General features: G+C 52.7%; 1 protein-coding gene across 1 annotated transcript; it reads right to left on the bottom strand.

The window, feature by feature from the left end:
- Positions 1-65: 65 nt before the first annotated feature.
- Positions 66-27957, bottom strand: LOC141579882 (sphingomyelin phosphodiesterase 4-like). Its single transcript, XM_074399787.1, is given in 20 exon segments — positions 66-1520; positions 1679-1807; positions 1955-2086; positions 2339-2572; positions 2921-3126; positions 3690-3853; positions 4562-4662; positions 5117-5207; positions 5745-5890; positions 8395-8481; positions 11447-11521; positions 14727-14859; positions 19352-19503; positions 19627-19679; positions 19786-19894; positions 20272-20347; positions 20507-20649; positions 21877-21963; positions 23487-23567; positions 27904-27957. Coding segments are annotated over 20 exon segments (2547 nt in total). The 5' UTR covers positions 27922-27957; the 3' UTR covers positions 66-1190.
- Positions 27958-27970: the final 13 nt, after the last annotated feature.

Below are 27970 nucleotides of genomic sequence, written 5' to 3' on the forward strand. Positions count from 1 at the left end.
CAACCCCCACATGCTCAGGGACCCTCTGGGGTGGACCTCCTGGAGACTGAACCCAGGTGCCAGAAGACTGAGAAGGAAAAGTTTATTCAGATCGAGTTACAAGCTTGGTTTGATTTTTGATCACAAGTCCTAAAATGCCATTATTCTTAGTTTACATCAAAATACAAAGCCCAGCATTTACAGTTTGAAAAACATTAAAGCAAACCCCCACCATCCCACACCGAAAACAAAGGCTTGGTTTGAAAGTCACCAAGATGCTGTTCTCCCTGGCGTGTCTGTGGGGGAATGAAGGTGTGGGAGACCCCATAGAGGTTTCTGTCAGAGAATCTGTAGTTTTGAATACTTAAGTATCATTAAACGGTTGCTGTGTCTTTGAGTATTTGATGTTACTGAAGCTGTGATGCTTCTGATCATCTTTGGCTGCAGAGCAGAAACTGGCAGGATCTGACCCCATCAACCCAGCAGTGTCCCCAGCACCTGAGGACCAGCACCCATCTGTGACAAGGCACGGGCTGGCTGCTGCTCTGGGTGATGTGCTCGATGACTGTGGTCTGCAGTGAAGCACTCGGGCTTGGGAGAATCTCAGGCTCCTGAAACATGAAATTCTATGGGCCAGTCTTGGAACAGCTGGGAGAACGTGAAGAATGCCCCTCACTCACAGCGAAGAATCAGAGGAGAGCCACTCTCTAGTGTTTTCAGGGCTCTTTTAGAAACTTTGATTCTTCCCTGGAGTGGAGGTTGAGCCACCATACTGGTCCCACACAGGGAGAAGAGGCACCACAACTCACTCTGCCCACCTCAAGGCCAGCCAGTGGGCAGGCCAAGCCTGAGTGGCTGCCTGCACACTGGCTCCTGAGCTTGATGTGGTAGAGTACCCAAATGGACACTGGAAAAAAGTTCCTGAGAGCTGGCTTGGCCGTGAGTCCTTGGTGGACGGAGGGAGGAGCCGGCGCTGAGCTCTGTGCTGTCACAGAGCATGGCTGTTGGGCCCGGTAGCCACTCCTTTGCTTCACCCGCCTGCCCTCCCTTCTCAGTTCTGTTTCCTCCAGATGCCTCTGTGGCTGCAGGAACCACCACCCAGAAACCTGAGGATGACCATATTCCCTCCTGGAGGAGTTCCCAGGTCCTCTCAGGTCCAAGGGTGGGGCTGTGTGGCAAATCCCCCCGAGCTCTGAAGGCAGCTGGCGCCCTCAGGGCTGGTGCAGCTTCCCCCGCTCTGTCAGCAGCGTCATGGCTGAGGCGTAGAGGATGTAGCCCAGGGCGAGCAGCAGCGCACAGGGGAGGGGCCCAATGCAGAACAGGGAGGCCACAAAGAAGGCCAGCAGCAGTGAAAGCAGCGTTCGGTAGCTGCCCAGGAAGCGCAGGCTGAGCCTGGGGCCACGGGCATGGCCGGCCACCTGCGTCTGCCCTACGGGGCTCAGCAGGTGCCTGCTGGCCACCCCAGGTTTTGTGAGGTGGTAGCGACAGAAGCTACTGAGGAAGTCGTCCCGGGAACACAGAGCCACCATCTGGCCTGCAAACTGAAGCATAAACAGAGGCACAGAGGCATGGGGAGGTGGCACCACAGGCCTCAGGACAGCAGCACCCCACTCCCGCAGGCCACCCCGGGACTGCATCCCAAGCAGGAGCATCCAGAACCCTCTCTGAAGAGGCCAGGCTGGCCCTCCTGCCCACTCACTCTGTGGTTGATGGCAGACGACAGCCTGAAGAGTGCACGGACCAAGCTGGCGATCTCATAGCTCCGGATGGGCTGCAGCTCCGGGTCTCCCTGGTACTCAATTTCGAACCTGCGCAGCCCGTTGATGATCTAGGAACCCAGGCCATGGGGATGGGTCAGAAAACACAGCCCTGCACACAACTCAGAGGAGCCGAGTGGCCTCTGCTCGTGGGGGAGGAGGGAGCTGGGGATGGGTCAGGGGCCAGTCCACAGGCCTCTGGGACCCCGACCTCTCACCTGATACCGGCCCAGGGGCGTGAGGATGAGTCCATCCTCACCCACGATGCAGTCGGGGAGCTGCTTCTTTCCATTCTCATCCTGTGTGGTGCCCAAAGCGAGTGTGAACTGCCTGAGCTGCGCGTCGCTGAGCTGCCAGAGAGAAGCGCCTCTGCCCTCAGCGTCAAGATGAAGGGAGGGAACCGGTCTTCACCCCACTGGCCTCCAACAGTGGCAACAAGGGGACCCAGACATGACGCTTGGGGTGTGGGCCTGCCTCCCGAAACACTGGGTCCAACTGTGTGGTGCCTGGGACTTGGTATGTGGCTGACCACAGGCTGGGGGCAGTGACTCCTGTGGGGAAGGGGACCCCGACGGCTGTGGGACAGGCCCCATAGCTCATACCCAGAATATCTGGCGCAGGTACTCCAGGGCCTTCTCCAGATATTCGTCCGTCTTCCGGACGCTGTCCTGCCCCATCTCATCCAGGTCATTGGCTGGGTAGGATCCATTGGTGTTTGTGGGGCCAAAGCCCAGCCATGACAGGAAGGAGTAGCCAGCTGGGCTCTCCGCACACTGATCTGAGATGGACTTGGCGGTGTGCTTGGCCTGCGTGATGAGCTGAGCGAGGCGCAGGACCTACAAGGGAGGTGTGGGCAGGTCACTAGCAGGACAGGCCTGTGCTTCCATCCAGGCTAGCCGGCCGGGGGCCCAAGAGCGATGCACCGCCAGACCTCTGAGCGCCAGGAGGAGCAGCTTCCACCAGAGGACTTTTAAAGACCAAAGGGTGATCTACATGTGAAATTTCCCCACAAACGCTGCCTTCGTCATCAGGAAAAAATGAGACTTTACTGAAACGGTGGAAGGAGATGCGGCATCAACTCTACACCCAGCCTCCCTCCTTCCCGCCGGAACCAGCACCTCCTAGGCTCTGCTCAGCCCCACAGCTCCAGGGGCCCTGAGAATGGGCCCCGCCAATCCACTCACCAGGGTGCGGGCCTCAGGCCCAAACATCAGGGTGTACTTGCAGTCCTGGCCCTCCAGGCTGTACACGTGGCTCTTCACCTTGAAGGAGGCATCGGTGACTGCTGGTGGCCACGGTGACAGGAAGCTGCCAGTGAATGTGGGGGCCGTGAAGAGTCGGTGCTGGCGGTGGGGGATAACCAGCTCTGGCTCCAGGAACAGCTGCTCACCTGAAAGGCAGGAGACAAAGTGGTGCCCATTTCCAGGGCACAGAGTACCCACTGCTGCCCTTAGGATTCTGGGGTTCCTCTAAGGTGTCTGGGGAGCCATGACCCAGAGGTGTCCTCCTGAGGCCCTGCTTGGCAGCATCTCCCACACAGTAGGCGGCTGACACGAGCCCCCAGCAGTGTTTGCAGGAGGCAAACACCTGGAGGAGCAACAGAAACCAACACCCAACCCAGCCAGGATAAATGCATGGCAGAGACCAGGCTCATCTCCTGAGACAGCCACCATGAGTCACCTTGGAGAAATGGTGGGGCCCCGGGGCCACAGCTTGGACTGTGCAGCCCTCCTCTGTCGGCACACCTGTGGTCCCCTGCCTAGTGCCTGGTGGCTACAGGCAGGCCGGGTTCAGCCAGTTTGACTTCACTGCACAGATGTGCCCCAGGAGTCTCCATAGATAGCATCCTTTATCAGGACCCACTCTAGAAGCGTGGGTCCCCCTTAAAGGGCAGCCACCACCAGTTAAGGGCCTGACCCTGCTCTGCCCGGTTGCCCCATGCCGAGGATTTACCTTTCTGGATCATCTCAGCCAGGTTGGGCTGGGCAAAGACTTTAGCCACTCGGAACACCATGAGTGCGTGCTTGGGGCTGACCAGGTCTGTGCGGAGCACGCGGTTCAGGAAGCCCACGAACAGCTTGGTGTACATCAGCAGGTTCTCCTGGACAAAGGGCGCCCTGGGGACCGAGGTGGCAGGTAGGGGTCAGCTTTCCCAATGGAGGTGGGGTTGCAGCAGTCCATGCCCCTAATGCCCCTGCTCGTCCTTGGGCTTACAGACTCTCCCTGGCCAAGGTGACAAGCTGTCATAGAGGACAGCTGAGGGAGAGTCATGGGTGGGCAGGACGGAGGCAGGTGAAATCCAGGCCCTCTCAGGACGCTGCGTCCTTAGCAAGGCTGAGGCCCATTCCAAGTAGACTGAGACCACCATGGCAGAGGTCGGCCCAGAGCCTGAGGGAAGGTACCCCACAGGATTCAAAGGGGAAGACCTTGGCAAGGAGGCGAGAGGCCAGTGGCCACACCAGGTGCCACAGAAGCCTGGGGTCTGCTGTGAGGATCAAGCAGGGGATGGGGGAAGGCGGCCACAGCTCTCCTCTATGCTGGTGAGGAAGGGTCAAGGGATGGTTTAGGATCACCGTGAACATTCGTCTGGGCCAGAAGACAGAAGGCACAGGGCAGGATGGGTCACCCACTGCTTCCATGAGAAACCAATTCTAGGGCCTGACAAAGTTGAGCCTAGGAAAGGTTGGTCGGTGCTCCACTCATCGGGGGCTGGGAGAGGAGCTCAGGAGGCCACCAGGGCCAGGCTGACCCCAGCACAGGCCACTGGCTTGGCCTCCACCCACCGGAACAACATCCACCGGGGAGCCAGTGGCACCGAGGCTCACCATTTCTCCGACACACACCGGGGCTGGGAGTCGCTGCTGGGAGGCTGCTTGTCAGGCGCATACCGCCATGGCTGTAGGTAGCTCAGCCACATCTCCAGGACCTGTGAACAAGGTGTGTGCTGAGGGTCCAGTGGCTGGGGGCCAAATACTCCAGTGGCCTGGAGCCTGGGTCCCAGGCAGCAGCTGGGTGGGACTGGCTCTGCCCATGTCCCCCAGAGGGCTCGAGAGAGACGCACACAGCCCAGCGAGGTCTGGCTCTCTTGCTGGCCCTTTAGAAGCCAGGGTCATGGGTGAGCTTTTCCCAGTCCAGGGGGCCCAGTGCTCCCTGGTTGGATAAGGGTGAGAATCTGCCCGGCACCAGACATACGGGACAGGGCAGGGCTTTCCTGAGGGCTGGCTTTGGAAACTGAAACAAGGAACAATGTGGCTTCCCAGACCCCCTCCTTGCCAAGGCCTGTGACTACCCTTGCTGTCTTCCTTCATCTGCCCCAGAGGACCTCCCTCCTCGGGGCACACAGAGGACCCAGGCACAAAAGTGACGGGGCCAACACTCACAGCTCTGAACGATGCATCCAGGGGCCAGTGGCCAAAGCAATGCTGCAGGAAGAGGTAGAGTTTCTGCTGGACGAACCTTGGGACAGCGGCCCTGCAGGGGATGGGGAGGGTCACCTGCCGCTTGCCCGGTAAGGAGGTCCTGCTCACAGATGAGCCTGAGGCTCCCATCAGTGAGGGTCGGCTTCACCCAGCACCTCTGGGAAGCTTAGCCCCATTCTTCGGAGGAAGAAATAGAGGTTAAGAGAGGTCAGGGAACCTCCCAAGGACACACAGCACGCAGGCAGCGAGTCAGTGTGGTTCCTGCACACACCTCACCTCAGTCCCACACAGACAGCCCCAGTGGGCCTGGGAGCCAGGGCAGCCCCAGCCCTTTTCCTGACAGGGGTGGGAGAAGCAAGAGACAACAGCATAGCAGGGTCTCTCTGGCCAGTATGGGGAGAGGCTCTGGGAGTCAGCTGGGCGGGTGAGAAGGCACCTGCCTAGGCCTCCAGAGGCATCCTGTGCTCTATGGGCAGGGACTCCCCTCACCCTGACCCCCAATGCCCTGGGGAGAGGTCACAGTGGGTGACACCTGAGGAGGGAAAAGCAGAGGAGACAGCAGGGGCAGGAAGCTGCAAGGGCCACCCACCGTTTGAACTCCTCCAGGGGGCTGGTGGCATGGGAGTGGGCAGAGGGCGAGGCCTGCTCTGGCTTCAGGCTGTTGGCAAAGGCGTGCAGGTGCTTCAACAGCAGGCGCACCACCAGCACATGCTCCTCAGTGGGTGTGAACGACTCCTAGATGGAGGAGCAGGGGTCAGGATCAGGGAAGGGCCGCTGCGCCCACAGCAGTCGGCATCCAGGTCTGACCACCTCCCACCCCAGGCCGGTTGCTCTGCCTCCCCAAAGGAGGCATGAGCCAGGCCAGGAGTGGGGCCACCCCCTGGAGCCCACTGTGCCTGGCACCCAGAGGATGTGCCTTGCACTGCTTGGTTTAAACTACAACTAGCCTGTGGTAGGGAAGTGCTTGGCCCAGTATTCACACAGCCCACCCGGGGGAGGGCTCGCTAAAACAGACATATCTGCAGAGGGCCTCCCAGCCCTGCTTCTGTACTGCTGCATACCCGCAGTGAGTAGCACAGGCCGCAGCCCAGCAAGCGATGCCCTTGGGCACTGCTGCCTGCCTTGATCCTCAGGGCAGAAGGCTGGCGTCATTCCCAAGCTCTGGATCCAGGGTCTCCCACCTGCCTCCCAAATGTGTGCAGAAAGCACATGGAACCCAGGCGAGATGCCTCAGACCTGTAATCCCAGCATGTTAGGAGGCTGCGGTAGAAAGATTGCTAAGGCCAGAAGTTTGAGATTAGCCTGGGCAACATAGGGAGACCCTGACTCTACGAAAAATTTTAAAAAGTTCGCTGGGCGTGGTGGTGCAAACCTGTAGACCTAGTGACTCAGGAGGCTAGAGTGGGAGGATCACTTGAGCCCAGGAGTTCAAGGCCGCAGTAAGCTAGGATCATGCCACTGCACTCCATCCTGGATGACAGAGTAAGACCTTGTTCAAAAATAAGAATCCCATGGCTTTGCTTTCCTCCGCAATTCCTTCCACCTGCTCCTTGTTCTGGACACAGCCAGGTGAGGGCTTGGCCCATGAGAAGCCCCAGGCGTCACTTCCTCTGTTGCCCAGGGACCTGTGGTCAGGAAAACCCCAAGACAAAAGCAGTCAAGCATACAAGGCCAAACTTTTTTTTTTTTTTTTTTTTGAGACAAGGTCTCCCTCTGTCACTCAGGCTGGAACCCAGTGGCACAATCTCAGCTCACTGCAAACTCTGCCTCCCAGGTTCAAGTGCCTCAGCCACCCGAGCAGCTGGGACTACAAGTGTGCCCCACCACGCCCAGCTAATTTTTGTATTTTTAGTAGAGATGGGGTTTGATTATGATGGCCAGGCTGGTCTTGAACTCCTGACCTCAGGTGATCCACCCACCTTGGCCTCCCAAAATGCTGGGATTATAGGCCAAACTTTTGATTTGCAACAAAATCATGACCCAGCATGGGGCAATCGCATGGAACCCTCACAGCCTGTTTTCCTACATTTGCTGAGCCAAACTTCTCCCTCAGCTCTGCACCCCTCCTGGCCTGCCATGTTCCCACATGGAGCCCCTGGTCACAGTCGTACCTGCTTGCTTCTTATCCAAGGATGTGTCCCCAAAGCTCCACATTTCCCACTGGGTCCAGCCTCACAGCACCTCAGCTCACACCACCTGGGCCTCGCCGGTCACCCCTCCCACCATGGGGTTTGCCAGATGCTTCCTGGACACTGCCCTTCCTCTCTGACCCAAGCCCTTAGGTCCCTCCTCTGCAGTGGCTCCTGTGGAAAAGGGGTGCCTCGGTGTGCTGTGGCCATCATCCCAGCCCACTGGCACACAGGGGCCAGCACGTTTTCTCATCCTGTGCTCAAATTCCTGTTCAATCACATGTGCTCCTTCCCAGGTGAATGGGACAGATTCTGGCTGCGAGCACAGCTTGATTCCTCAGGCTCTCCACGATTTATTAACTCTGCCATCCCTGAGCCCCTATGGGTCTGAACTTAGCTTCACTGACCTCAAATCCATCCACACGCTTGTCATTTTTGCCTAGACATCCACAGCCTCTATGAGGTTACCACCTATTGTCGTCTGCCTCTGGAGGTGTGCACAAGTGGCCAGAGCTCCCCGGTGAAGGCCAGGCCCTGGCCAGGTTGTTAAGGACTGACAGCCTCTGTGGGCTACAGGGCCAAGCCCCAGGTCATCCCCACCCCCCTGCCTCACACACAGGCTCTGAGTCACAGCACCTCCAGGCTGGGAGACAGTTCTGAACAAGGCAGAATCCACACCACCCGTTAAGTCCCAGGCCTCTGTGTCTTCAACTCCTTCCTGAGCGCCAGACCCTGCAGAGTGTGGGTAAACTGGGCTACTGCAGACACCTGAGGACTCCAGCTCTTCAAACCAGGGCCAAGCACGGGCCTCCAACACCAGAGAGCCTGTGACACCTCCACTGACCGGGAGCCTGGCCAGCCAGGGCCACATGCCCACATGCCTCGTTCTGCCACACAGCCACCACCCCCACCCCCAACCAAGCTGGTCTGCAAAGCCAGGGGCTAGGCCAGGCTGGAGGCTGACCCCTGCCTCCCCCAACACAGGGGCTTCGCTCCACCTGGAAGTAGCCTCTGAGTCATCAGCGGCCAGCCCTGGCCGGCGCCCTCCTTTGCCAGACACAGACATGTACTCTGGGCAGGGGGAAGGGAACAAATGAGTGCAGCCAGTACTTGGTAGGCGTGGAGGGCCTGGAGGCTGGGTTGGGCGGGGCTGTAGAGGGCGCTGGAGACACTGAGTCGGTAGTGCAGAACCTCCAGCTGAGACAGGGAACAGAAAGAAGCCGGAAGAGGCAGAAGAGCAGAGGACAGGAGGATGGGGTGGGGAAGGGGGGAGAGAGGACCAGACACGGGACGGGCAAGCAGAGAGAGAAAGAAAGCAATGAGAATGAGCCCAGAAGTGAGGAGAAAAAACAAAAACAAAAGCACGGTCAGTGACAATCCAAACAATTGCAGTCCCAGCAGCTGCGGGCCAGCGCAGCTCCCCCCTCCGCAGTCAGGCCAGGGCTGTGGCCGCGCTCTCCTCAGCCTTGGAGGCCCGGGCAAGTGGACCCTCCAGGTTACCTGAGTGGCCCCTCAATGTCCCTGGGGCCTAAAGGCCTCCCCAGCTCATTGGAAGGGCCCAACTCACTGCCCTTCCAGATGGGGCCCTCTCCCCCGAGTGACTCTGAGGTCACACTGTGTGTGGTACATGCACACCAGAGCCCTCCAAGAGCCCAGGGCCCTCGCTGGGACATGCTCCCAGCCACCATGACCTCAAGGTACTGAGGCTCAGAAAAACCAGTGGAGCATGTTCCAGGAGGGCTCTGCACAGAAAAGACACATTGACTGGATTTCCCTGGGTTATCTTGAGAAATTTACCAAATTGGTATAAGACATGATCAATTCCATTGTGTCTAGAACTCAATGTCCCCTCCATGAGTGGCTCTTTGAGGACTGAGGACGAGAACAGGTCCCCAGGGCTAGCACAGAGACGAGCACAGGCTCGGGTCACCACGCCCCGCTCTCCACACCTCACAGTCTGGAGGTCAGCTGAGGCGGTGTGCACATCAGTTCTGACTCCAGAAGGCAGCCTCTCCTAGTGCACCAGGAACTCCTACCCTCAAGATACAGGAGGCTCCCAAGGCGGGATCTGGCCACAGCCACACACACCCAGAGGCAGCAGGAACCTGAGGCTGAGCTGGCTCCTAGTCAGAACCCTCCAACCTACCGCACCGCAGCACCACAGCCTGCTGAAGCACCCCTTCAGCCCAGAGCAGCCAGAGTCAGCCTGGCACACATTGTGTCCTGCGAGCAGCATGCCCCTGCCCAAGCAGCGCATCCAATGGACTCCACACAGGAGAGATCAGAACACATGCCAGACACCATGACACGTAGAGCAGCGCAGGGAGCTGTTGCCCTCCACAGCTTCCTCTGTGCCAGATCTGAGGCTCAGGCAGGAATCAGACACACAGTTCTACCCTAGTGTGGTCTCTGCTTGCCTGCAGGAACACAGTGGCCTGCAGCACCATGGCCATGCTCACTGCCCACAGGGCCACTGGGGAGCAAGCATGTACCCTAGACTCAACCAGGATGAGGAGGACGGGCTCAGGAACCTCACTTCCTGCATCTGGAAATGAGGTCTGGCAGGGATGGGCAAGGACTTCTGTATGGCAGGTGCAGTACAGGCCCGGGCAAGTGGCAAGAAGCCTTGGGGACGTGGACCTCCATAGTGGCCTTTCTCTGGCTCCCACCTACCCAGTTTTCTTGTGTTTTGCCTCGACTGCAAGAGGCGAACAGTGGAGCATCTCTGGGCCCTTGGTCCAACCACTGCAAGTCACTCTGAGCAGGGCCCACCCACCCCAAGGTCTGGCCAAGAGGAAGCAAATGTGGGGAAGAAGGAAACGACACCTCCTGCCCTCCACAAGAACAGCCCCCATCCTTCCCCTGGCCCATGAGGACACAGAGTCCTCACAGGCAACAGCCCGAGCCTCTCTGGCTGGCCCTTGAAAGCAGCTGTGCTTCCACTCGCTCAGAAGGCAGAACAAAAACAAAGTGCCGTGTGAGGCCCCTGCCCCAGCCCCTGCCCCTGCCAGGTCATGCCACATGCACGAGTGCTGAGCGAGCGTCCCAGAGCCCCTCGTGAGGAGCCGGCCTTGGCAACAACCAGGTCCCCAAGCACCGCCAGGCACTGCCAGGCACATGCAGCAAGTCTGCTCTGGAACCAGGAAGGGCCCTGCAGGCTCTTTGTGACTCAGGAGGCCCAAGACGGGGTCCTCAGCTTTTCCCCATTCTCCTCCCATGTGAAGCTGAGGGTGAGGAACTGAGGGACGCTATGCTCTAAGACGGCCTCCACACGGCAAAGCATCGGGCCATAGAACTGGCTGCAGAGACCGTGGCAGAAGAGACCCACAGCTCTTCCCCAGAAGCCCTCAAGAATTTTGTCAGCGACAAAGCCAAAGTTTCCCAAGCACACTGATGCACAGACGCCGTGGGCACCAGACTACACGGCTCATCTCAGGGTGGGGGCTCAGGTGTGTGTGAGTTCAGCTGCTCCATGGAGGGTGACTGATTAGGGACCTAAGATCCATCCAGTCGCTTTCTCATTCTGACCAGTCCAGGGGGGTGCGAGCTCTATGGACAGCAACAGCAGGAGCAACCCAGGGCTTCCACCACCTCTATCCATCTGTGAGCCGCGTGCTGCTCAGAGACAGCGCAGGGAGAGGTGAAGAGGAGGCAGCCCAGGTCACATGCAGGAGGCGCCAGGCCCCACCCACTAGGAGAAGGACTGCTTGCTCATGCTCTAGAGGAGGTGGGTGAGTGGGGGAGGGGTAAGCAAAGGAGGCTCCACCCCTTGATGGGAAAGCACAAAGGCACTGCTGACAGTCAAGGAAACAGACGAGAACACAGCTCCCAAAGGAACCGCAGCCCCCCGCTCCCAAAGCAAGAGTGTCACAACCTCATCTGTTCCTACTGCCAGCGAGGGGGCTCATGAAGCTACACAGGGAGGGCCCTGGAGAGGCCAGACCTCCAGGCCTCAGGTGTCTACACATCAGGGTGCAACACCCTCTGTCCCCCACCGGGAACTAGAGAAAGATGTCCACCTTTTATTCGGCTTCTGAGTGACAGGTGGGTGATGGGTTTCTGCTTCCCACCATGCAGCCTGTGAAAACTCACTCAGAGGCAGGATAGGAACCAGCAGGCTGAGCAGCATCAGAAGCAGGAGGTGGGAAGAAAAACTGCAAACCTACCTTGGGTGAGGGGACTGCATTTTTTGGTACATCTCCAAGGAATAGTGGTGAAGCCACATTTCAACAAAAACCTGCAAAAAAAGCATTAGCTAGTCAAATCATTCTCGACAATGGTGCCAGACCATTCAGTGGGGAAAGGACAGTGTCGCCAATGAGCAGAGCTGGGAACACAGAATATCCACATGCAACAGTGAGGCTGGGCTCTTCCCTCACTCCCTCGCCAAAAAGTAACTCAAAGTGGGTAAGTGACCAGAGGATAGAAACTAAAACCTTCATTCTCAGAAGAAAACATGGGAGAAAACTTCATAACACTGGATTTGGCAATGATTAATTGGATATGACACCCAAAGCACAGCAACTAGAATTCATCAAAATCAACACTCTTGAGCATCAAAAGATACTACTGGCAGAGTAAAAAGGCAACCAGCAGGCATGGTGGCTCAGCCCTGTCATCCCAGTGCTTTGGGAGGCTGAGGTGGATAGACCGCTTGAGGCAGATAGACCACTTGAGGCCAGAAGTTCAAGACCAGCCTAGCCAACATAGTGAACATCTGTCTTATAAAAAATAGAAAAATTAGCTGGATGTGGTAAGGCACACCTCTAGTCTTAGCTACTTGGGAGTCTGAGGTGGGAGGACTGCTTGAGCTCAGGAGTTTGAGGCTGCAGTGAGCTGAGATTGCACCACTGCACTCCAGCCTGGCAACAGAATTAGACCCCTTTGAAGAAAAAAAAGGGCTGGACGCAGTGGCTCATGCTTGTAATCCCAGCACTTTGGGAGGCTGAGGTGGGGGGATCACCTGAGGTCAGGAGTTCGAGACCGGCCTGACCAACATGGAGAAACCCCCGACTCTGCTTTAAAAATACAAAATTAGCCAGGTGTGGTGGCGCACGCCTATAATCCCAGCTGAGCTACTTGGGAGGCTGAGGCAGGATAATCACTTGAACCCAGGAGGCGGAGGTTGCAGTGAGCCAAGAGCATGCCATGCACTTCAGCCTGAGCAACTCCTTCTCAAAGAGTGAAACTCCATCTTAAAAAAAAAAGCAACTCAAGTGTCTACTGAGAGATGAAGAAATAAACACAATGTGGTACATTCATACAATGAACACTCTTCAGCCTTGAAAAGCAAGGAAATTCTCACACATGCTGTAACATCCATTAATCTTTAGTTCATTATGCTACGTGAGGCACACTAGTCACACACAAATAAGTACTGTGTGCTACAGATAAATACTCTAGGCATGAGATCTAGGAGTCAAATCCGCAGGAACAGAAAGCAGAATTGTGTTTGCCAGGGCCTGGGTGGGGAACTGTTCAACGGGTTTTTTTGTTTTGTTTTGTTTTTTAATTAAAAGAGATGGAGTCTCACTTTGTTGGCCAGGCTGGACTTGAACTCCTGGCCTTGACTAATCCTTCCCTGCTTGGCCTCTCAAAGCACTAAGATGACAGGTGTGAGGTCCCCGCAGCCTGGCTGATTTAGTTTCAGTTTTGCAAGATGACATTCTGGAGACTAGATGTACAACAATGTGAATGTATTTAACACTACTGACTGTACACTTGGAAATGGTTAAGACAGTAAATTTTATGTCATGTGTATTTTATAATTAAAATGTTCTTAATTAAAAAAATTAAAAGGGCCAAGTGCAGTGGCTCACACCTGTCATCCCAGCACTTTGGGAAACCGAGTTAAGTGGATCGCTTGAGGTCAGGAGTTTGAGACCAGCCTGGCCAACATGGTCAAATCCTGTCTCTGATAAAAATGCAAAAATTAGCTGAGTGTGGCAGCAGTTGTCTGTAATCCTAGCTACTCATGAGGCTGAGGCAGGAGAGTCACTTAAAACTGAGAGGTGGAGGTTGCAGTGAGCCAAGATTGTGCCACTGCACTCCAGCCTGGGCAACAGAGGGAGACTCCATCTCAAAAAAACAAAAAACCAATGCTTTGATCCAGGAAACAGCAGAACCTTCCAGTTCTGTCCTATAAGCCTGTTTCATGGTCTCCTGCCCTCTTCTTGGCCAGCAGAGCCCACAGTCCACACAGCCAAGAGCCATCTGGGTACCACGGTCCTCTCTGTGAACAGGGGAATGGTTCTTACCATTCCACCCCGCTAAGGATGCTGTGAAATGGCACGGAGGCTCCAAAAACTGCAGCATCCCACATACTAGGAGTTATATACAAGGTGGGAGGTAAAACGCTATCTTATCTACATGACAGGCTGTCTACAGTGAGGCTGTGGCGATCAAGTCAACCCCAGGATCCAGTGTCAGAAGCAGCACCTGCCGAATCTCTCTGAGGTGTGCCGAGAAGACACAGCCAGGACCTGGGAGTTGGTCAGCACTCAGGATGCGAGCCAGCCCATACCATCCTGAGAGGCTGGAGCCTCTCTGGGCAGACAAGGGCATCTGTCAACTACTACTTGGATCCCCTGAATCAATGGGAGGCCTGTGGAGGCTGCAAAGACCCCTCACCATTCAGTGTCATACAAATGCTACTGGGGCAGGGCTTAATATCCACATGACGGTAATCACAGGAAACACCTCCAACCACACGGTAGATGGAAACCAAAAGACTCTGCAACAATTGTATTACCACAGGCAAAACGAAACAACTCCTATGGATGAGAGATCCTGGGATGAAAAACACAATCAATTAAATATAAGTTAGAAGGGTGGGCAGATTTATTTTCATGTTTTCTAAATGTCATAGCAGGAAAATACCAACAATTTAGAATCAGCCCCAGGCTGAGGGGCCATCTCTGGGACTCTGTCCCACATAATGGAAGGTGGCTGAACAGTTTCTTTTCTTCTTCTTCTCTTTTTTTTTATTAAGACAGGGTTTCACCATGTTGGCCAGGCTGGTCTTGAACTCCTGACCTCAGGTGATCCACCTGCCTCGGCCTCCCAAAGTGCTGAGATTACAGGCGTGAGCCACCTCGCCCGGCCAACAGTTTCTTTTCTTTTCTTTTTTTTTTGAGATGGAGTCTAGTTCTGTCACCCAGGCTGGAGTGCAATGGCACCATCTCAGCTCACTGCAGCCTCTGCCTCCCGGGTTCAAGTGATTCGCCTGCCTCAGCCTCCCAAGTAGCTGGGACTACAGGCATGAGCCACCATGCAGGGCTAGTTTTGTATTTTTAGTGGAGATGGGGTTTCACCATGTTGGCCAGGCTGGTCTCAAACTCCTGACCTTAGGGGATCTGCCCACCTCAGCCTCCCAAAGTGCTGAGATTACAGGCGTGAGCCCAGCTGGTTAAACAGTTTCTTTTGACCAGCTCAACTCTCACCTGGAGCAGAGTTTCTGATCTCCAGATCTCATGGGAGGCTGGGTCTGCATTCACAGATGTCTGATGAGAGATGTGTCGCTTCAGGAGGCTAGTGTGGTGGAGGCCATAGGAAGCAAAGTGCATGGCTGGTGTCCTGAGGGAGACACAGAAACAGGCCCGAGTTAGGTGGTCCCGCTGGCCCAGCCAGGGGCAATCTAGATATCAAAATCAATGACAGCAGGAATAGATTACAACTTGTTCAATAGCATAACGCCCACCCCTCACCACCCCCTGATCCACACTAATATATCTGAGTAAATAAACAGCAAAAAGAAAAGTCTTCCTTACCACAGAGTGACCACTGACTCACTAATCAACGAAGGAGGGATGAAGTTAGAGAACCACCATTTGGCAACTGTCCTATTAATAGCTGATTTGGTCAAGAACCAACAGTGAGCTCAGGCATGGGGGCTCACACCCGTAATCCCAGCACTTTAGAAACCAAGGCAGGAGGATTTCTTGAGGCCGGGCATTTTAGACCAGCCTAAGCAACAAAGTGAGACCCCCATCTCTACAAAAATATTAAAACATAAAATAGCTGGGCATGGTGGCATGTGCCTGTAGTCCTAGCTACTTAGAAGGCTGAGGAGGGAGAATGGCCAGGGCCAGGAGTTGAGGCTACAGTGACATATGATTCTGCAACTGCACTGCAGCCTGGGGTGACAGAGTGAGACCCTGTTTCTAAAAGAAATAGGAAATTTCCAGCCTGGGCAATATGGTAAAACCCTGTATCTACAAAAATTAGCCAAATGTAGTAATGCCTGCTTGTGGTCCCAGATACCTGGGGGGCTGAGATGGGAGGATCACTTGAGCCCAGGAGGTTGAGGTTGCTATGAGCAGAAACTGCACCACTGAACTCCAGCCTGGCGTGAGAGAACAAGACCCCGTCTCAAAATAAAATAAAATCAACTTGAAAAACAGGGAGAATCAACAGTGGATGTTAATACTAGTAGTAATTACATAGTCTTCATACATCTTCCTAGTAAATTGTTTTGTTTTGTTTTTTTTGAGACAGGATCTTATTCTGTTGCCCAGGATGGAGTGCAATGATGCGATCACAGCTCACAGCAACCTCGACCTCCTAGTCTTAGGCCTCCCAAGTAGCTGACCAACACCACGTCTAGATGTTGTTTTTTTTTTTTTAGCAGAAACAAGGTTGTGCTATGCTGCCCAGGCACTCATTACTACTTTTGAGATATATATATATATATATATATATATATTTTATGAGGTAAGGTCTCACTCTGTAGCCCAGGCTGGAGTACAGTGCATGATCCTGGCTCACTGCCACCTCTGCCTCCTGGGTGCAAGCAGTCCTCCCATCTCAGCCTCCCAAGTAGCTGGGATAACAGGTGCACACAACCACATCTGGCTAATTTTTAAATTTTCGGGAGAGATGGGGTTTTGCTATGTTGCTGGGGCTGGTTTCACACTCCTGAGCTCCAGTGATCCCCCCAGCTAAGCCTCACAGAGGGCTGGGATTACAGGCATGAGCCACCACCTGGCCTCATTACTATTTAATCTAGGCACAAAACACTTACTTTACAACGGAAAAACCTTGCCCATACCTTTTCTACTCAGTGATAAAGGGCACCTGGCAAGGACCAGGTGTCCCACTGCAGTGCTCCTGCCAACAAAGCACCAAAGCTGGGCCTAGTCACCAGCAAATATCAGATAGTTTAAGGGGTAGCTGCATGCTTTGGACGGGTCAAGGTCAGGAAAGACAGAAAGGCCAAGGGACCATTCCTGACTGAAGGGGACTAGAAACATCACTGCACACAGTGGGTGAGCCTGTGCTGGACCCTGGACGGCTAATAGGCATGAGTGGGGTAGCAGGTGGTGAACCCCAAGTGGGGTCTGATGACTAGGTGTGGCCTGGTGGCAATATTAACTTCAGTTATAGGCACTGTGACTATATAGGATAATGCATTTACTTCTAGGAAAATATTAAGAGATCGAGGGATGTCATAACCTGTAGCTTACTCATATTGCCTTAGGGAAAAAAACACATACAATAGACATAGAATAAAACAGATGCAACAAAATGTTAACAATTTGGAAATCTGGGTGAAGGGTCTATGAAAGTTCTTTTTTCTGAGGCAGGATCTTGTTCGTTACCCCAGGCTAGAGTGCAGCAGCACACTCACAGCTCATTAAACTCCTAGGCACAGTGATCCTCCCATCTCAGTCTTCTGAGTAGCTGGGACCATAGCTGCACTTCACCACACTTGGCTAGTTTTTATAGAAATGAGGTCTCCCTATGTTGCCCAAACTGGTCTGGCATTCCTGGCCTCAAGTGATCCTGCCTTGGCCTCCAAAAGTGCTGGGATTACAGGTGTAAGCCACCATGCTCAGTTTGCAAGTTCTTTTTATTATGTGGGGAAGTTTTTCTGTTAAGTTTGAAGTCATTTCAAAATAAAAAGTTAGGTGTGGCAGCTTGCACCTGTAATTCCAGCTACTTGGGAAGCTGAGGCAGGAAGATTGCTGAGGCTAGGCGTTCAAGACCAGCCTGGGCAAGAGAGCAAGGCATCCCCATATCTCTGCAAAAAAAAAGGAAAAAAAAGTATCTTTTTAATTAGCTGGCTGTGGTGATGCATGCCTATAGTCACTGAGATGAGAGGATGGCCTGAGTGGTGACTGTGCCACCAAGTGATAACTGTGACACTGCACTCCAGCCTGTGTGACAGAGTAAGATCGTCTTTAAAAAAATAATGGCTAGGCCAGGCGTGGTGGCTCACACCTGTAATCCCAGCACTTTAGGAGGCTGAGGCAGGCAGAACACTTGCGGTCAGGAGTCCGAGACCGGCCTGGCCAACATGGTGAAACCCTGTCTCTACTAAAAATACAAAAATTAGCTGGGCACGGTATAGCTGTAGTCCCAGCTACTCAGGGGGCTGAGCCAGGAAAATCGCTTGAAGCAGAGACAGCACCACTACACTCCAGCCTGGGTGACAGTGAAACTCTGTCTCAAAACAAAACAAACAAAATAAAAAATCACAATGGCTGAGTGTCGTAGTTCATGCCTGTAATCCCTCCATTTTGGGAAGCTGAGGCAGGAGGATCACTCGAGTCCAGGAGTTCTAAAACAGCCTGGGAAACAAAGCAAGAACCATCTTACAAAAAATAAAAGCTGGGTGTGGGGATGTATGCCTATAGTACCAGCTACTTGAGAGGCTGAAGTGGGAGGATCACTTGAGCTCAGGAGGTCAATGTTGTAGTGAGCTGTGATCACAACACTGCACTCCAGCCAGAACTCTGCCGAAAAAAAAAACAAAAAAAAACAAAAGGCAATTATATATATATATATTTTTTTGGAGGGGGTGGGAGGGGGAGATAAGAGTCTCACTCTATTGCTCAGGCTGGAGTACCATGGCATAATCTGGGCTCATGCAACCTCCACCTCTCAGGTTCAAGCAATTCTCCTGCCTCAGCCTCCCCAGTAGCTGGGATTATAGGTGTCCACCACCACGCACAGCTAATTTTTGTATTTTTGGTATTGGCGGGGGTTTTACCATGTTGGCCAGGCTGGCCTTGAGCTCCTGACCTCAGGTGATCCATCCGCCTCAGCCTCACAAAGTGATGGAATTACAGGCATGAGACAATTCGCTCAGCCTATATAATTTCTAAAAGAAAAAAATTGAAAAAAAAAAAAAAAAAGAAACCCAAAGAGTTAAAACAAGCCAAAAAGCCAGGCATAAAAAATCACTGTGCAGCTGAATTCTGCATCTGACGAGATGGGAATCCGCCTCACCTCCAAGTCCTCCACAGGATCAGCAACATTTCAGGGTCACTGATCACTGTCACCACCTGCGCAGCCTCTCCTCCCTGCTGATCCCTTTCTCCCCTCCACTCTCTGGGGCATCTGTCCACACATGTGAATTGTAAGCAGAGGCCTGGCCTGGCCTGGCTTGCACATGCCAGCAGATCTGGCGTGGGCCAGCATCTGCAGGAAGCGGCCTGCATGCAGTCTCCTGGGAAGGCGATGGGCCAGCGAGATAAAGGAGGGTCAGAGGAGCACAGGCAACTGCTGCTGGGACAACAGGGTCTCCTGGGAAGTCAGCCAAGAGGGCCTGGGTTAGGGCTCACTAAGGCCCCAGCAAAGCGAGGCACGAAAGCCCATGGTTCATACTCCCCACCTGTGCAGTCCGGAATCAGACTCAGCCTGTTTGGGATGGCACAACAGGCTCTTTGGCCCAGGGCCTCCCCCTCAAAACATGCTCCTGGGTCCCACAGAGAATTCCATTTTTTTGGCCCACAGGACAATGCTTCCGCCCTGCTCTTGCCTCAGACACCGCCTGAGGGGAGTGCTGCTCAACGCAGAGCATGGCCCATTCCCATGCAGGCCATGGAGGCCTCCAGAGACCTGACAGCTTCAGTGATGGCCACAGACACCTAAAACTAAAAGACAGATCTCCCTCCACATCTCCACCCTCCAGTCTATGCTAAGACAGCTGGGAGTGGGAAATGAGGCATAAGAAAAATTGGGACACCCTGGACAAAGGGTAGCACCACTGTCCCTGTGAACAGTGCAAATGACTGGGCCACTCCTTATGGAAGGGCCAGGTCTTAACAAAGGGCAGCCTTACCTGGGAGGTGGTGAGGGGCTGGCCCCCCCTGGGCTGGAGGAGAGTGGTGGGGGCACACTGCCTTCAGTGGGCAAGAACCATGACAGGTACCTGTCCACCAGGATGAAATAGGCACAGTCTGAAGTACGGACGTGGAGGGACACAGGGAGTGGCTGGAAAACCAAGCTAGTTGTTAGCATAGGCTCTGGACACTGCCGGGCTGCCGAGCACTGGCAAGTGCAGGAAGTCCTGGGCCGTGGCCCCGCCCCTCCCAGAAAGAGGCATCCCTTCCCTACCTTCTGAGTGATGAGGCTCAAGGCAAAGAAGAATATGTAATACTCGAACGGATCTGATGGCAGAGTCAGGGGCAAACATGCAGGGTTGCTGAGCCACACCCCCAGTGCTGAGTGCTGGGCCACCCACAGCCTCCCTACCTCAGGGCCACCAAAGGATACTCAGGGCCAGGTTCAGGCCAAGGTCCCCAGCAGGGGTGAACTGGACTTTGTTGTGGTACAGAGGACTATCAGGGAGGACGCCCTCCTGGATGGATGCCTTCACAGGACCCTGCAGAGAGAGGCAGTGGGGCTTGTGGGCAGGCGTTGGTGTCTAGTGCCTGATATGTGGTGCCCCACATGCACACCAGCCCTTCAGGAAGGCTGCTGGAGAAGAGACCTGCATACAGAACCCACCTGTGGGGATAGTGCCCTGCCTCTGAGAAGGGCCTAAATAAGAGTCTTTGCTTAAAACTTCTCCTACCGTCTCATAAAAAGCTTCAGACAACAAAGGTAGTGGCCATGCAATACCCATCTCCTTTGCATCTCATCCTGGAGCAACTCACTCCTCAATATGCCCGCAGAGGACTGGAGGAGACTACCCATCACCGCAGGGCTGTGCAAGGCCCACTGCCCTGAGCAGCACTCTCGCCTCTGTGTTTTACTTACAGGCAGGCAGGAGACTGGAAAGTCAAACTTATAGTCTTCAGCTTGAAGCTTATAAACCAACTTCATCATTGGGCCACTAAACATGAAATTGAACAAACAAACAAAAACAGGGCAAATGAACTGCAAATTATCTTGCTCTGATTGTTTCTTAACGTTAAGAAATTGAGAGAGTGACTTAAAAGTGAAATCACCATGAGGAAGCACCCAGCCTCTCTCAGGTGACAAACATACCTACCCAGGGTCAAGAAATTCCATCGCGATGCTGTACTCCACAGGACTCACACGGCCCTGTAAGCAGCGGAGGTTCCAGCCAATAAGGACACCATCTAAGCTGCCAAAAATGTTCTCTACCAGCCATGGGAAGATGGTGTGCAGCTCCTGAAACAGTGTGGGGAAAAGCTGTGGGCAGGACCAGCGCCCATTCCTGCCCCAGCTCCAGTCGTGCACCACCTGCTACCCAGCTCCCTCTGAGGAGGCCACTCCCTGGCTGAGACTCAGGATCAGCCCTGAACCCAAAGGAACCCTGGTGCCATGGTGCCAACGAGAAGAGCAGCTTTGGGTTCTTCCAGTGGGATACATGGTGTAAGTCGGCCTCCAATCAAAATACATCTTTTGTGTGTGATTGAAGACTAAATTAAAAAAACAAACAAACAATCAACAAAAACAATGAAGAAAGTAAAAAATGTAAAAAAAAAAAACAAAAACAAAAACAAAAAAAACATGTTTTTTGCAACAGGGTCTCACTCTGTTGCCCTGGCTGGAGTGCAGTGGTGCAATCAGGGCTCACTTCAGCCTTGACCTCCTGGGCTCAAGCAATGCTCCCACCGCAGCCTTCTGAGTACCTGAGACAATGGGCACACACCACCACGCTCAGCTAATTTTTAAATTTCTTGTACAGGCAGGGTCTCAGTATGTTGCCTAGAGTGTCTCGAGCTCCTGGGCTTAAGTGATCCTCCCACCTTGGCGTCCCAAAGAGTTGGGATTATAGGCATGAGCCACCACACCAAAAGATTCTTTAAAACAATGTTGGAAACTTCTGACTTGAACGATGTCCCATCAGAAAGGAAAGCAACATCCTTCCCAGAGTAAAGACCCTGAAATGTAGCTGACATGTTGCCATTTGCTATTAACTGCTTGTCTAGGCCCACTACCTGGGCTTGACAATTCCAGAAGTGATTTAAATACATGTTTGTAGCATTCTCGACCTTGGTGCTATTGACATTTTGGGCTGGATACTTCTTTCTTGTAGGGAGCTGTCCTGTGCTTTGCAGGATGTTTCCAGCCTTCCTGACCTCTCCTTCCTAGATGCCAGTAGCATACACTCCCCATCCACCACCAGACGTGACAACCAAAAATGTCTCTGACATTGCCAGTGTTCCCTGAGGGTCAGAGCACCTGTGGTTGAGAACCCCTGATCTACAAGTTCACATGTTTAAATGTGTCCATAAACATAATGGTCACGATAATGCCTCTGTGCCAGGCAGCGATCAGGGTCAGGTGGCGGGGGGGCGGGGTGCTAGGGGGGTGGAGAAACAGGAATTACAGTAAAGTTCTTCAAGGAATGTATAAGACATGCTGCAAAAAGAGATGTTAGCAAAGCTACACCTTTGCTGGAAAATCCTCAATGACTTTAACCAAGTCTTGGCACCTCTGTGGAAAGGGCTTATTTATAGAGTCGGCTTTCAGGCTAGCCTAGAAGATAGAATAAAGCAAAAAAAAATCCTGAGAGCATTCACTATGCAGCTTTTAGCGATACTCTGTATTGAGTCAAACAGAAATCCAAGCAATAGGTTATGAGTCAGACACATAACCAGTGGCCTCATTCCCCAGCCCCTCACGTGTGTCAGTGGCCCAAAGAATGCTAGTAGGAGAAGCTATGGTTCTGTGCTCTCTGGACCAGGAACTCTCAGGCCTGCTTCCCAGTACCCCCTCAGAGTGCTGCACGTCATCAGAACAGGACTGACTTACACTGATCCTTAAGTAGGGATTGACCCCAGGGTCAGCCCCCAAACCATAAGAGTATTACAACTGTGTAAGGGCAACTGTCACAGACCACAGAGTGCCACTGTGTCTGTATGCATCAAATGGAAATTTCCCGCCTGATGGACCACAGTGATTACCCTGTTGTGACCATCAAGAAGAATGCCCAACAACATCGGGGCTATGGCAGAAGCTCTTAAACAAGTTGTGCTTTATTCAGTAAACAGTGAACCCACTAAACGACTGACCTTAAAACACAGGGCAGGCAAATATAGACGGCTTCAGCCAAGTAGGCACTAATCACAAAGGCAATGGAGGGGCCAGAAAAGACTCAGGACAAGGACTAATGAGATCTACCCACAGTCACGGGATGTGAGGAAAGCACCCTGACTACAAGGAGAAAAGGGGCATCTGTGCAAATGGATTAAGATCAGGAGAAACTGCTAGAATTTCAATGTAGAGAGCTTTGCCAAAGGATATCTAAGGCCTTGTCTGCCTCCATGAGGATGGACTTCACAGGGCTAGAGACAGAGATGGAGACCTGAGCTGTCTGGCCATGGGCCAGGCCTTTTGGCTTCAGTGGGGTGCACTAAGGAAGAATGTCCTTTCACATAAATGTTCACAAAAACGCCTCCTAAGAAATAAAATTAGGAACTTCCATCACCAATACTTACCTCATACCTAACTTTTCACCTCTCAGTGAGTTCTCACTATCAATTTTTTCTTCCTTTTGAGTCTTTACTATGTTGCCCAGACTGGTCTCAAGTCATCCTCCTGCCTCAGTCTCCTCAGTAGCTGAAACTCCAGGCATAAGCCATTGCACCCAGTTCTCAGCATCATGTTTAATACTTAAAGTGCAAACCTAGCGGCCCCCAGTACAACTGTCTCCACTTTTCACTGACGACAGTTATGGTTATCAGAATGCTTCATATCTATTCAAGAATTTCCAGGTCATGCACAGTCTGATATACATCCTTCTCACTTGCTCCTCTTCCTCCTCATACACTTGGGAAGTAGAGAAGTAGCATTTGAATAAACTTGTCTGGAGGTTGAGTAACTCCAAGTTTCTTTAGTATTAAGGAGGCACAGTCAAGCTTAAGGAGTCTGGCATTGTTGATATCACATGCCACTAAAAAACTACCACTACAGAGCTCTTCAAATCAGTGGGAAGAGCACTCAAGTCCCACGGCTACAGAACTATGGCCACACTGACACTCATGCAGGTTGATGCTTACCAGTAGAAAGCTGGGCTGCTGCAGGTGAGGGAATGCCATAGCAGCCTCCAATGGAGCGTCAAAAATGGCCTTAGCAAACCACTGTGGAAAACCAAAGATGAAATCTCAACATCTGCAACACAGCAGAATCTTTCCATTTTATTCTTTTAGAGACAGGGTCTCATTTTGTTGCCCAAGCAAAATGCGGCAATCTCAAACTGCTGGGTTCAAGTAATCCTCCCACCTCAGCCTCCTGAGTAGCTGGGACTACAGGTACGCGCCACCACGCCTGGCTAATTTTCCTTTGTGTTTTTTGTCAAGACAGGGTCTCGCTATGTTGCTCAGGCTAGTTTCTAGTCCTAGCCTCCAAGGATCCTCCTGTGTTGACCTCCTAAATGTTCAGGTTACAGGTGTGAGTCACTGCACCTGGCCCTAACAAAATATTACATAGTTTTACAATGCCCAGGAGAACATCTGTCTAATGCGACACACACATTACATTACCAATTCTCATGTCTTTCTTATTTATTTATTTATTTGAGACAGGGTCTTGCTTTGTTGCTCAGGCTAGAGTGCAGTGGTGTGATCATAGCCCACTGCAACCTCAAACTCCTGAGCTCAAGTCATCTTCCAGCCTCCTGAGTAGCTAGGACTACAGGCACACACCACCAAACCCAGATAATTTTTGTACTTTCTGTAAAAATGGGGTTTCATCATGTTGTTCAGACTGCTCTTGAACTCCCAGACTCAGGCCATCTATATGCCTCAGCCTCCCAAAGTGCTGGGATTACAAGTGTGAGCCACCACACCCAGCCAGCAATTCTGATGTTTTATAGAAACACTGTTCTTGGCCAGTTGCAATGACTCATGCTTGTAATCCTAGCACTTTAGGAGGCCCAGGCAGGCGGATCACCTGAGGTCTGGAGTTGAGGATCAGCCTGGCCAATATGGTGAAACCCTGTCTCTACTAACATACAAAAATTAGCCAGGCATGACGGCGGGTACATATAATCCCAGCTACTTGGGAGGCTGAGACAGGAGAATTCCTTGAACCTAGGAGATGGTGGTTGCAGTGAGCCAAGATTGAACTACTACACTCCAGCCTGAGTGGCTGAAGGAGGACTCCATTTCAAAAAAAAAAAAAAAAAGATCTGGCCAGGTGCGGTGGCTCAAGCCTGTAATCCCAGCACTTTGGGAGGCCGAGGCGGGTGGATCACGAGGTCAAGGGATCAAGACCCTCCTGGTCAACATGGTGAAACCCCGTCTCTACTAAACATCCAAAAAATGAGCTGGGCATGGTGGCACATGCCTGTAATCCCAGCTACTCAGGAGGCTGAGGCAGGAGAATTGCCTGAACCCAGGAGGCGGACGTTGTGGTGAGCCGAGATCGCGCGGGTAACAAGAGCGAAACTCCGCCTCAAAAAAAAAAAAAAGAAAAGATTTGATCATTGATACTTTGAACTCACTTGCTGCCCCAGGTTCCTCCCGGGGCTACACTTAAAAAAAAAAAAAAAAAACACTGTTCTCATGCAGCCCACAGTGGCCAACTTCAGAGCCAAGTTTGTGGTACTAAATCCTTGGCAATGCTTGTACAGCATTTGTTATACACCAGGACTCACTCTAAAGGCTCTCTGTATATCTCCTCATTTCATCCTCAGTGGTAGGCAGAATTCTAAAGATAGCCCCAAGATTCCTGAGTCCTGGCTGTTCACTCAAATACTCATCTAGGTATTGCTATGATGGCATTCTGCAGATACAATTAGAGTCCTAGTTAGTGGACCTTAAGTTAGAGAGTAGTCCCCAGCTGACAGCCAGCAAGAAATCAGAGACCTCAGTTCTACAGCTCCAAGGAACTGGATTCTGCCCTCAACCTAAATAAACCTGGAAGCAGCTTCTTTGCTCCAGATAAGAGCAAAGCTGCCAACACCTCAAATTCAGTCTTGTGATATACAGCTGAGCCTGCCTGGACTTACGCATACGTAACTATGAGATAACAAACCAGTGTTGGTTTAAGCTGCTAAGTTTGTCATACAAGAATAGAAAAACCGGCCGGGCGCGGTGGCTCAAGCCTGTAATCCCAGCACTTTGGGAGGCCGAGGCGGGTGGATCACGAGGTCAACAGATCAAGATCATCCTGGTCAACATGGTGAAACCCCGTCTCTACTAAAAATACTAAAAATCAGCTGGGCATGGTGGCGCGTGCCTGTAATCCCAGCTACTCAGGAGGCTGAGGCAGGAGAATTGCTTGAACCCAGGAGGCAGAGGTTGCGGTGAACCAAGATTGCGCCATTGCACTCCAGCCTGGGTAACAAGAGTGAAACTCCGTCTCAAAAAAAGAATAGAAAAACCATCTTCACAACAACCCTATGTGTACAGATGTACTATGAGTGCATGTCAGTAAAGACAAGGAAAGATAGGCAGAAATGGGAAAAGTGACTTACTCCCACCCAGCTGGTAAGTGGCAGAACCAAGATTCCAATACAAAGATGGCCTCGCAAAACTCTCTGAGACAGGGCAAAATCCCTGCATATGACCTGCGGACTACGCAATGCATGGAGGAGAAGAGCAAGCTCTGCCAAGGGAGCCTTTGAATGAGTCATCAGAAAACTAGGATCAAAGGCTAGTGGCAGTGGCTCACGCCTGTAACCCCAGCACTCTGGGAGGCTGTAGTATGTGGATCACTTGAGGCCAGGAGTTCAAGACCAGCCTGGCTAACATGGCAAATCCCCATCTCTACTAAAAATACAAAAATTATCCAGGTGTGGTGGCAGGCACCTGTAATCCCAGTGACTCGGGAGGCTGAGGCACACGAAATGCTTGAGCCCAGGATGTGGAGGTTGCAGTGAGCCAAGATCGCAGCATTGTACTTTAGCCGGGGTGACAGAGGGAAACTCTGTATCAAAAAAATGAAAACAAAACAAAACAAAACAAAAAAACTAGGATTACCTTTCCAGATTCCTATCTCTCCGCCCACCCAGATCAGAAATGAAAAATGCTAGGACCTAGACTTCACAGAGAGAAAGTCTGCCAAGTTCCACTGGTGAGCCACTTACAGTTTTCATGGCCCAGCTCTGCCTACTGCACAAGTAAAGGCACTGGGGTGGCACCTGGTAGTCTGTGGAAGAGGAGAGGCTGGGTTTAAAAAGGCCTTGCAGGCAGTTGTAGTGTGAGAGGAAACAGGAATCTCTGCCACTTGGCAATAGGAACATCTTCCAAGTATTTATTTATTTATTTATTTTTTGAGACAGAGTCTCACTCCTTCATCTCACTGCAACCTCCACCTCCAAAATCCAAAAAATTCTCCTGGTTCAGCCTCCTGAGTACCTAGGACTACAGGTGTGTGCCACCACAGCTGGTTGATTTTCCTACTTTTAGTAGAGGCAGGTTTCCCTATGCTGGCCAGGTTGGTCCCAAATTCCTGGCCTCAAGTGATCCAGCACCTTAGCCTCCCAAAGTATAGGCTTTTTCAATTCTTAACCTAGCTATCAATTTCAGTGTTAAAGAAAACTTAAAAGCCTCAGTCTTCAGGCACTTGGTCAAGAAAACACTGTGCACTACTCCAAAATGATCAGAGCAGCATAAAACTGTGGACTGTTGGATAAACACAGAGTTTTAGAGGTGATGACGTGAAAGCATCTCTGCTCAGAAGCTTTCATGGGCAGCTACTGAAAGAGTGAGACCCAGAGGAACTTCCAGGAAATTTCCAAGAGAGGAAATTCAAACCCGGGAATTCCAAGAGATGCCTTGCACACTCTGGTTCTCTCGTTATGCCATGGTCCCCTCCCGCATCAAGGTCTTTGAGCGCCCTGCACTTAGCGGCTGCTTCATCTCGCCTCTTCAACACCTACTTTCTCCAAGAGCTGCTTCGGACCCCGTTTGGGGTTTTATTTTTCTCAGTGTGACAGCCCTTAGGCAACGCCAATCGCTCCAAGCAAATTCTGTCGCTGCCAAGACCTCCCTCAGCGGCATGACCCCGCCTGTTGTGCCCAACTCTCCTGCCAATTGGGCATCGGAACCCTATTACAGCTGAGGAAACCGAGGCTCGGAGATGTCGAGGACACAGAGTAAGGATCGAGCAGAGATCCACATCCGGCTCTTCCTCCTACACCGCCTGTTGACCAAGGCTCAACTTCAACACAAAGCTCTCCTTCCCTCAATGCCCTCAACGAACGTTAACCTTCAACAAGCAGTGTCTCTCGTACATTACCGAGACAGAGTGTAGGAACCGCGCTGGCAGGCGGCACAACGGCATGGCCCAGGAGGGTGGCAGGAAGACTCAGCCGGGGCCCTCGCCTCCCCAGCCCGCCCGGCCTGGGCAGAGCAGCGGGGGGCGGCCCGAGTCCTGGGGCTCGCGGAGGAACGGAGGCGGCCTCCCCAGGGACTCGGGGAAGCCGCCGGGGCGCCGGACCGTTTCACGCGCGCGTCCCGCGCCACTCACCTGTGGGACCCACAGCATTGCCCGCCACAGAGCCGAAAACCGCTATTCCGCAAGGGCGCCTAAATGG

Source organism: Saimiri boliviensis, chromosome 5 (genome assembly GCF_048565385.1).
Source record: "Saimiri boliviensis isolate mSaiBol1 chromosome 5, mSaiBol1.pri, whole genome shotgun sequence".
Taxonomy (NCBI): Eukaryota; Metazoa; Chordata; class Mammalia; order Primates; family Cebidae; genus Saimiri; species Saimiri boliviensis.